Consider the following 10,595-nt stretch of genomic DNA (forward strand, 5'->3'; position numbering starts at 1 on the left):
GTGCCAACCCATCCCCGGGAGAGCCATCTCGAGTCCACGGATTCAACTGCTAATGCCATCCAGAAACACCCTCATGGACACACCCAGAAATAATGTCTAATGTGGGCTCCACGTCACAATCAAGTTGACACATGAGATTAACCGTTACAGGCAACACAGCCTCCCATGTGGGACTCCCCAGTACCCTGGTAGGTGTCCCAAGACGGACCCTTAAATCTACCTATAAAATAGGAATCAAACAAATGGTACAATGATTGCAGGGCTTTCGGTAAGTCTCTACAGGTTATAGTGATTTGTAATCTGTATGTAAAGCCACTAAAATCATTTTTAAGTGATCGAGTGATTCTGACCTAAAACAGCACTTGCCCTTCCAAACTCAAAGAGCAGAGCATTACTTTTGAGAGAATAGGGGGAGAGGATATTTTACAAGTTAAACGTGGGGCTCCTCGAGGTGGATCACACGCTATCAGTGCATTTTCTCTCCTGAAACTGAGCGGTGTAGCCGGATGAACATGTCCTCAGGGGATTTAGCACGGCAGCAAGCATGAAATCACCTAATCCCAGCCCTGCTGGCATACTCTCCTAGGATGCGTCCTTGATCCTGTGGCATCAGAGTGACTGGTATGAGCCTGGGTGGACTTTCAGATGTCTTCCCCGGTTTCGGATTTACATGTTCATTTGTTAACTGTGTAAACACAGAGCCTGACTAGAGGTCTCCCCAGGATAAGCTGTTCCTCAGACCTCCCCCCCCCCCCCCCCCCGCCCCAGTCCAAGGAGGCCACTGCATGGCACCTGCTTTCTCAGTGCCTCCCATCTCACCTGTATCTCCCAAGCACTGCGCTGGTCTTGTCGACACTCCTGACACTAACAATTACGCAGCAAGTTTTGTCAGAAGCACTGTACACGCGTTCTCTTGTCTCGTGAAATGATACCTGTCAGTCGTACTAATAGCTCCCACGTGAGGGAGGTATCCTCACTTCCCAGATGCAAAAGTTGCAACTCGCTGACAGAGGTCACAGAGCCAGGAAGTAATGATGTAGCATTTGTTCCCAGGTTCGTTCACGGCCAAAATCCAAACAACCACTACGCTATACTGCCTCCCAAGCATTAGCAAAACGAGCAACCCTCCTCGATCCTCCACTGCTTTAGAGAACAGCCTTCGTAAGTCTAGCGGGGAGACTGGCCTTTAAGCCCGAGACATAACACGCGTCGCCTTCTTTCTTGTGCTTGCAATCACGTGTATAGTTACTCAAAGGAAAAATACCTAAAGATTATGAGTTTGAGCCACATTTTCAATGGGGTTCAGCCTCAGGACATGGCCACTACTGAAAGCACATTCGTTGATTCATTCTTTACTCAGTCAGCACTGAGTACACACTGTCTGAGGCATTCAGGACGCAATAAAAAATAAGTAAGAGGCCACTGGAATCCAACGAGGTAAGTCCTGTGGGTAAGGAAATGGGATGTGTCAGGCCAGTGGCCAAACCCAGTGCAGAGGAGGTGAGGAAGCCACATCCCACCCAGGAGGGCAGAGTTCTGCATTCCCTCAGTGTTGGCTGTTACCACATGGTTACATGAGTTACCCAATTTCCCCAGGAAGATATATTTGTTCTTCTCCATTAGTTGACGAGAAGTAAAGATACCTGTTATGCATTCTCAGTGCTTTGGCTGAGACTTTTTGTTGACCTGGGAAAAGTTTCCATATGATAAATATTGGGCTAAACAGAATCAGAAGACCATTTGGGGGAAACTGGTGGAAGATCAGAAGCCAGTTTTCAAGTTCTTGCCTCAGCAGTGAGAAGTATATCCATCCATTCCTCAAGCTCTCAGAATGCCTCTATAACCTGGTCTGGTGCTAGGGCCTAAACGGTGCCCAGAACATGCAAACCACAGCTCATAAGGATGAGAACACCAACGTGGAAAGCATACAAATAGCAAACTCCCACGTATTTATGAAAATATGGCTAAAACCTAGGCGAATGGTAAGAGATTTAAAAATATCCATATAAGAGGCAGAATTTGTTTGGGAAATTTATGTCACGATCCACATTTTCACCTAGGTCTTATTAGGGAGCCCAAAAGGACACTATGGCAAACACAGTTTTTGGAATTTGTCAAGAAAAGACTCCAGTGGTGGAATTCTCTCTTAGAGCCAGGGAAGGGTTTTAAGTCAGCTTTTTTTTTTTTTTTTTTTTGAATCAAGGTTACATTTTTCTGAGATTTAAGCCAGGTTCCAATTGTGCAGTAACTTCTTGTGAGAGCCTAGAACCATGAAGGTGATGGGGGTCCTTCAAGGCCCCAACAGTGTTGGCTGAGCACCGTGCCAGACACGTGACGTAGAATAGCTCACATAACCCTCAAGCATACTCCTACCAGGAGATATTATTCCCATTTTACAGAAGAGAAAACTTGAGATTCCAAAAAGTTGTAACTTACCCAGATCACATAGCTCATAAGCAGCGGGGCTCGATTCGTACCCAAATACGCGAAATTCTAGAAGACGGTCTCCTGAAGTCAGTAAGCTACACGGGAGCCATCTTGGAGAAGCCTCTTTAAGCTACAAGGTACCACATTTTTCCTGAGCTCAGAATTGCCTGGATTGCAGTGTTTAACACGATGCAGCTGCAGACGTCGGCCTAAAGTGAATGAGGCTGAAGAGCCACCCTTTCCAAAGGAGCTTCACCTGCATGTCACCCAGGTGTGCACCTGACAGCGGTTTCCTTCTGTATTTAAAGCCACCTCACGGGGCAAGGGGAGCTCTGGTTCGTGGGAAACTAAGTACAGGTCTTGCAGCCAGTGGAGGCTCCTGATGGCATCATGTGGCTGCTGCAGCCCCTCTTGCTCTGTGTTCCCTTGTCTCTCGCTGTGCGTGGCCAGCAGAAGCCCCAGGTACCAGGTTATCCCAGTGAACTCCATTGTGGGCTCCAGAGCCTTCGGTTTGCCATAAACCCGAGCCCCGGGAAATCGACTCCTGCACTCACAGCCTGGGGTAAGTTGGACAACTCCCCCGGCTTAGGGGTTTAGCGCTCTCACCCTCCTAACACTTTCCCCCTTTGGTGAACTCTGCAGGTACTCCTACAGATCAAACCCTCTAAAATGTAACTTCTCTTCTGAATCCGAGCCCCCTCTTGTCCCTCTCTCTCTTCGCTGCTGCCCCTCAGGGTCCAATGGGCAAAGCTGGCGGTCCTTTCCCGGCCCTGGTGAGTGTGGAGACTGACCACCTGTGCTTTTTGCTCCCCTTCACCCCCAGACAATCGCGGGCTGCCACACAGGCTGCAGAACAACTCCGGATGCGGTACCTGGGTAAGGGAGAGCCCGGGGGGCTCCGTGCTCTTAGAAGCGTCTTACAGCAGCTGCTATGTCACCGAGTGGGTGAGCACGACCCAATCCCCGGGAACGTCGAGGCCCCCCACCCCAGCATCCAGGGTGACTCCCCAGGACTCCCACTACGTCATGATAGTGGGAGTTGAAGGCACAGATGCGGCTGGGCGCAGGGTTACCAACACCAAGGTGCTCAGGTGTCCTAGGAATCCCCCAGGTAAGGGCTGGAAACTCTCGGGTTCTTGGTGGTGCTGAGCTGCCTGGAATGTGTTCTTGGGCCTCTTCTACCGGCTCTGTGCAGCGACAGTGACCCCTGCCACTCCTGAAGGACTCCCCTCCAGCTGCCCTGCGCACACAGCCCTTAGGATAACCACCACTAGAGCAACTATTCAGCACGAGGCACTGTGGAGAGTGCTTCACTGTCCCCTCCCTTGTCCTAACCGGTGCCTTACACTCTATCTATCGCTGCCCCCAGCAGCAAGCTTGGCCAAGGGCCCCTCCCAGTGTGTGCCGGGGCTGGGATTCAAACCAGAATTAGCCCAGAACCTGGAGCTCCTCAACCTTGAGCCGCTTCAGGAGAAAACTGAAGCTACCGAGGACACCTGGCAGATGCCTTCCAGGAGCAACTGTGCCCTGAAAATAGGACTCCACCATTTCAGCTGGAGGCAACTGGATCATTCAGCTGGGGAATTAGCAGGAAATGTGACTTGTACTAGGCTTCGGTGAATCTTGCCTCGTCCTCTGCGAGCCCTCCCTCAAAGTCCTAGTGGATTCCAACCTGTAGTCCCCTCTTCTACCCCACCTTGTATCCAAAATGTAATCCAGAGGGATAGCACTGATGAAAATGCAGGATCCCGGTCCCTGTACCAGCCCTACGGTACCAGAACCTGCATTTCAGAACAATCCCCGGGTAATTCCTAGCTCTCAAAGATGGAGTAGCATCTCAGCAGAACGGAAGGAAGGATATGTTGCTTGAAGCAAAGCATAAAGGGCCCCACTGTACCTACTGCTCTTGCTGGGACTCTTTCAAAATGTACTAGTTTCAGGGGACTCTTCCCAGGAGACTTAATATTGACTTGACTTCCTGAAATGTAATTGCTAGTATGTAATATGGATCCACCCTGATCATCGGGGCATCTGTGGGAATTTTGATACTTAATTGTTTTTAAGTTTGCATATTATTTATTTAGAGACCGCATAAATGGGGTAGGGGCAGAGAGGGGAGAGAGAATTCCAAGCAGGTCCCATGCTAGCACAGCTCAGAGCCTGATGTGAGATTCGAACTTCCAAACCTGGAGATCATGAACTGAGCTGAAATAAAGAGTCATCCAGGTGCTCCAAATTTTGATACTTGGTAATTATCTTTTTTTTTTTTTTTTTTTTTTTTTTCTTGAAAGACCAAGCTTTGGTATCGAGCTTCAGTCCCTCTCCTCTTCAAAACGTGGCATTAGAAGCTCCAAACGCTGACTTGTGTGACTCTGTCCCAATGTGGGACAGGCTACCATGTGCTTCTTCACCCATCACTCAGGGAGACTGCAATAAGCTTGGTTGCTGCTACAAATCAGAGGCAAATTCCTGTTACTATGGAAACACAGGTGAGTTCTTGCATCTCTGAAACCGGTTAAAATCTGGATTACTCGCAACTAAACCCGGAGAAGGGTGATCTTCCCTCCCCCCTTACCCCCACCAGAAAACCAATGTTTAAAGATGACCAGAAGTTGAATGTATAAGCTATGAACGCATCCTAGAATACTTGACCCTATGTGCTCACTTTCTACAGCCTTCCCTTGCCAATTCTCCTAGAAACCAAAATATTCAATGAACTCCAGAAGCTAAGGCTATGTGCAAAATAGCCAGTTGACAGAAATTGAAGACTACGAGGCACCTCGGGAATAAATAGGTTAAGTGTCAACAGAGCCTCCTCTCAAGACTCCCTGTGTGTCCCAAATCCTACTCTAAGGTTTTCTAATGCAAAACACGTACAGGCAGCCCTGTATTCTAAGCTCAATACTGACTGATAGGTATAATAGTACTTTGTCTTACTTATTGTACGGAGGAAGCTAGAGTTAGGAGGTTACATGCTTTGCCTCAAGTTGCTCAAGTAGTGGAGGCAACATTCAAACCCAGGGGCTCGTGAGGATGCTCATTCAGTGCTTTAATTAGGCTCAGACAGCTGAACATGCAGCAAGGTCGCTAGCTGGGACTGGCAGCTTCCCGGGGGCGGAGGGATCAAAAGTAGCTAAAGGTCTAGCTGGCTCAATACCGGGAGGGAGGACCTGCTTTCAGCACAGCAACTCTGATTTCTCAGTGACCTCACGCTGTACCCAAGACGGCCACTTCTCCATCGCCGTGTCTCGGAACGTGACCTCACCCCCGCTGCTCTTAAGTTCTCTGCGCTTGGCCTTCGGGAAGGACCACGAATGTAACCCTGTGAAAGCAACACGTGCCTTTGCCCTGTTCTTTTTTCCATTTAATTCCTGTGGCACCACGAGATGGGTAAGAACAGCTGAGTTTTGGCCCTGTTCCTAACTCGAAGTCAGACAGAAATGTCCTAGTGACAGGGCAGGAGTGGTGGAGTCTCTTAGCCAGGAAGGATACAGCTGACCTCCCCTCTTGGTCCGGAGGATGGTCTCTAGGACAGAAGAATGCTTCATCGCTGAGAAAGCAGAAACACCCTGGGTGTTCAGCTAAGATCCTAATTGTGCCGGAGCACTTCTACTGAGCCACACATGAGGACAAGTAATAGGTTCTTCTTGCCACACTGCCCTGGGAAGCAAGCAGGGAAATTGGCTGACCTTGGTGGTCATGTTCCTGGCTGCCTCATCGGAGTGCTCAAAGCCCTATTCTCTTATCCTGAGCTAAGTGAGGTGAGAAGGTCCCAGGTCAGTTAATGCCACCTGCTCTGGCCTCTGCTCAAGGGGAAGAAAATGCAGCCTATGATGGGGTAGCCTTGCTGACTGCTAGATCAGAGCAAATTCTGAGTGAAAGGGCACCTGGCTAGCAGGAATGGCCACACTTCTTTGCCCATACTTCTAGGTCACTGGAGACCAGGCAGTATATGAAAATGAGCTGGTCGCAGCTAGAGATGTGAGAACTTGGAGCCATGGTTCTATTACCCGTGACAGTATCTTCAGGTAAAGGTCTGAGTTAACCTCACCCTGCTGGACCAGAATGACTTCCCTTCCATAAAACAGGATTCTAGGGTAAAGCCCTGAATCCACAGAACCTCTGGTCACGACCAGAGAACCCATCTACTGCCTCGGCTGTCTGATCTCACTGACCATATCAAATCAAATCTCCCTGCATCGCTGCCACTGACTTCATTTAAGCCTCAAACTCCCCTGGACTCCTATTTCACTGACCGGGATTTCCTTGTGTTCATTTTGGCCTTCTCCCTTCTGCCTGCATAGTCCACCCTGTAGCAAAAAGAATCCCTTAACACCTTACATAAGATTTTACACTCAAAGCTTCCTCCTTGTCCTGACATAGCTTAAACTTGATATGAAGGTAATTTGTAGGACCTTGCATGAAACACTGCCTACTTCCCAGTCTTAACCCATCTTCTGTGAAATGCCATCTCTCTCTGTTTCCAACCCTGGACTGTGGTCTCAGGAGACTATATAGAAGGACCAACTCTGGCCTCTGTTCTCTGCTGTTTCTCTCCCTCCTCTTACCTCTGTTACTACTTATCTTCCTTCATAGCCACTCCCTGCAGGATCTTCCCTGACTACCTTCTCTACAAAAGGCACATGTTTCTCACAGCACCACGTCTAGGTCTTGCCTGGTTCCTAGATCTCCAACGCTCAAACACTGATCCTGTCTAGGTCTTCGTCTCCCCAGCTAAGATCTAGTTCCCACAAGCTCCAAAACCATACCCATCCTGTTGACAAACTCGTCCCATGCCTAGTATATAATGGTTCCTAAAAACCTTTAAAACCTGAAAGGTGGGGGCCCATCCTACCACCCACGAGAGCTAACAAAGATCATGTTTATCCATAGGCTTCGAGTTAGCTGCAGCTACTCTGTAAGGAGCAATGCCTTCCCGCTTAGCGTTCAGGTGTTTACCATCCCACCACCCCATCTGAAAACCCAGCATGGACCCCTCACTCTGGAACTCAAGATTGCCAAAGGTGAGACCCTCCTGGCTAGCCTACAGTCTTAAAGACTTATTACTTCTCTTGGCATTAGGAGACCAACTTGGGTGGCACCTGGGTGGTTCAGTTGGTTAAGCATCCAACTCTTGGTTTTGGCTTGGGTCATGATCTCCTGGTTTGCAGCCCCCTGCATCAGGCTCCAGGCTGATGGCCCCAACCATGCTTGGGATTCTCTTCCCTTTCTGCCCCACCTCTCACTTGTGTACTTGCTCTGTCTAGCTCTTTCTCTCTCAAAATACTAAAAATATTTAAATAGACCAAATTGGTAATAAGATACTTGCTAGAGGTGCTCATATGGGCGATGGTCTGGCTCAGGCCATCTAGAGAGTTCTAGCTCTGTCCTTAGTGGTCCAACCCACTTTGGCCTCTTGCAGATAAGCACTATGGCTCCTACTACAGTATTGGTGACTACCCAGTGGTAAAGTTGCTTCGGGATCCCATTTATGTGGAGGTCTCTATCCGCCACAGAACAGACCCCTCCCTGGCGCTGCTCCTCCATAACTGTTGGGCCACACCCGGCAAGAACTCCCAGAGTCCGTCCCAGTGGCCCATTCTGGTGAAAGGGTAAGTGGCTTCTCCGTGTACCTGTGCTGGGGTCCCCCACGGAAGCCCATCCCGACTGCTGGATATCTTTGCTTAGATGCCCCTACGTTGGAGACAACTATCAAACCCAGCTGATCCCTGTCCAGAAGGCCCTGGATACACCATTTCCATCTTACTACAAGCGCTTCAGTATTTTCACCTTCAGCTTTGTGGACACCATGGCAAAGTGGGCACTCAGGGGACCGGTAGGATGTGTATTCTGCCCTGTGTGTTCCTCAGCAGGGCTCCGAATGCCCCCTCCCCAACCGCCAACTTGGAATCCTTTCCACATCCCACCAGTCCTTGGCCAAAGCTGCCCTTTGATTTTGGCTTGTTGGTACTTCCTCAAAGTGATCACTGATCCCAATGACACAAGTGTCATCTGCCCTCTAGACTCTAGTTCTTCAGTGCTATTGCGATATTGGCTTGGGGTGTCCAGATTTGCTGTTAAGTTTCTTTCAACCTCTTCCCAGGGAGGTAAGTTTTAAGACTTCTGATGTGGTTCTCCTCCATGATCTCCATTCTGTTGGCTCCCAGGTGTATCTGCACTGTAATGTATCCATCTGCCAGCCTGCTGGGACCTCCTCCTGTAGGATAACCTGTCCTGTTGCCAGGCGTGAGTATCCACACTGTCTACACTGGAGGACAAACTCGAAATAATCTGGAGTCCCACCGCTAACCTCTCTTGCCCTGTGGGCAAATGATTCCAAGTGAAGATGGATTTTTCTTAATGAGGCTGCTTCAAGTATCTTGAGGCAATAGAACAGACAAGCAGCTTCCTAGAATTCCAAGCCTTTTAAATAGGAGCTATCAATCCTCCAGTAACTCTCAGTCTTTGCTTTTTCCATATACATTATGATTAAGCCAGGAATCAAACTGGCTCATGACCTACATATGGCTCAGTCTAACAAAACCCTTGTTATCCGGCTAGTTCACGAATCTAGATGTTTACCCCTGCTCGAAGGCAGGTCTGGAAACATGACCTGAAGATTTATAGGTGGCGTATGATTGCCGACAGAGTATCTACTTGAGTCGATCAGAGCCAATACTCTTGTTACATGTCTGTATTCCTACCTGGTCCACTAAATTTTACCTGTCTAGCCCTTGAATTACTTCGGGTTCGTGAGCCCCTTCTGGCAAAAATATATTCCTGGTAATGTAATGAGTCATGAAATACTGCATTAAATACTTAGGATCTAACTCCAAAAATATTCTGTACACTCCTAAAGAAACTAAAACTTAGATGGACTTTTCAGAAGTCCTATAACTGGTAATAGAAATGGAATTCATAAGCTACCAGTTACCTTTGTAGCTTAGGAAAGGGTGTTGGTATTAACAGGTTACTGCCCAAATGACTCTTCTAGAGGAGGATGGCAGTTTGGGGAAAGGCTAATATCCTAATCTCTATTACCAAATTCTGGCGAAACTGAGGTAGCAGTGTTAATATAAACTCAGACAAGACTTTATATCTAACACCTTAAGGAGGTTCTGTGTTTTCCTTATTGTTTTAAGTTAATTTATTTTGAGAGAGTGCGAGCAGGGGGCAGAGAAAGGACAAGCAAGATCCTAAGCAGGCTCTGCGCTGTCAGGGCTGAGCCTGATGTGGGGCTCGAACTTAGTGAGATCATGACCTGAGCCGAAATCAAGAGTCAGACGCCTAACCAACTGAGCCACGTAGGCACCCCGTTGTTGTTTTTGTTTTTAACGAGGTTTTCTGAAGGCATGGAATGGAGCTGTACATATTGAGGGACTTAACTCTCCAACTCCCACCCCCACCGTGTGCAAAAGAGTCTGACTAATCCCTAGCTCTCTTCTCTCCAACAGGAAGAAGACGCTCTGACCTCCATCTTCACAGCAGTACTGCGAGCATCTCTAGCAAGGGTCCCATGATTCTGCTCCAAGCCACTATGGACTCTGCAGAGAAGCTCCACAAAAACTCAAGTGAGTGGGAAGAGACCTAACTAGCTATTTGAAGCCTCATACCGGAACCACTAGTCAAACCAAAGCTACTTCCTCATCCCCACTTCTTATCCCGTGCTAATACGACCAGTGTGAATCTCCAGTTGACCAGCTTGGTTTTCCTAAAGAGCATGTGTATTTTTCAGGCTACGGTATCACTTGGTTTTGGCATCCGTCAACCTCCTTGTCCATCCTACAGGTTCTCCTATAGACTCCCAAGCTCTGTGGATGGCAGGCCTTTCCGGGACCCTAATCTTTGGATTCTTGTTAGTGTCCTACTTGGCTATCAGGAAACGGAGGTGAATTATTCCAGTTGTGTTAATAAAACCAGATTGCATTACCAGCCTGTGCCCAGCCTCTCATTCGAAAGGTAAAGCACTATAAAGTCCTCTATCTGCTCTGGGCATCTCCTCTCTCCAGCCTGGGGCATTATTTTGCTTGATGGTAGAAGAAAAACCATGATACCCTAGGTTTTGACTCCAGCCAGCCTTTCCAGCTTCCAAATAGAATAACGTTGCAGTAGACTCATAGTTGGATGACCACCTAAGCAGAGGATACAAGAACTAAACACATCAGATT

The 10,595-nt window shown here is 48.3% G+C and overlaps 1 protein-coding gene across 1 annotated transcript; it reads left to right on the forward strand.

Annotated features, from left to right (window-relative positions):
- The first annotated feature begins 2,817 nt into the window (after nucleotides 1-2,817).
- Nucleotides 2,818-10,319, forward strand: ZP4 (zona pellucida glycoprotein 4). Its single transcript, XM_007086048.2, has 11 exons — nucleotides 2,818-2,989; nucleotides 3,251-3,538; nucleotides 4,719-4,916; nucleotides 5,630-5,817; nucleotides 6,358-6,455; nucleotides 7,321-7,451; nucleotides 7,850-8,039; nucleotides 8,116-8,263; nucleotides 8,595-8,673; nucleotides 9,882-9,998; nucleotides 10,216-10,319. The coding sequence occupies exons 1-11, from the start codon at nucleotides 2,818-2,820 to the stop codon at nucleotides 10,317-10,319; spliced, it is 1,713 nt and encodes a 570-aa protein (XP_007086110.2).
- Nucleotides 10,320-10,595: the final 276 nt, after the last annotated feature.

This window comes from Panthera tigris, chromosome D2 (genome assembly GCF_018350195.1).
Source record: "Panthera tigris isolate Pti1 chromosome D2, P.tigris_Pti1_mat1.1, whole genome shotgun sequence".
NCBI classification, from domain to species: Eukaryota; Metazoa; Chordata; class Mammalia; order Carnivora; family Felidae; genus Panthera; species Panthera tigris.

Coding starts and splice junctions, on each gene's coding strand:
- ZP4 (XM_007086048.2), top strand. CDS start 2,818: ATGTGGCTGCTGCAGCCCCTCTTGCTCTGTGTTCCCTTGTCTCTCGCT. Junction 4,917..5,629: donor CTGTTACTATGGAAACACAG/GTGAGTTCTTGC, acceptor CTGATTTCTCAG/TGACCTCACGCTGTACCCAA. Junction 8,674..9,881: donor AACCTGTCCTGTTGCCAGGC/GTGAGTATCCAC, acceptor TCTCTCCAACAG/GAAGAAGACGCTCTGACCTC.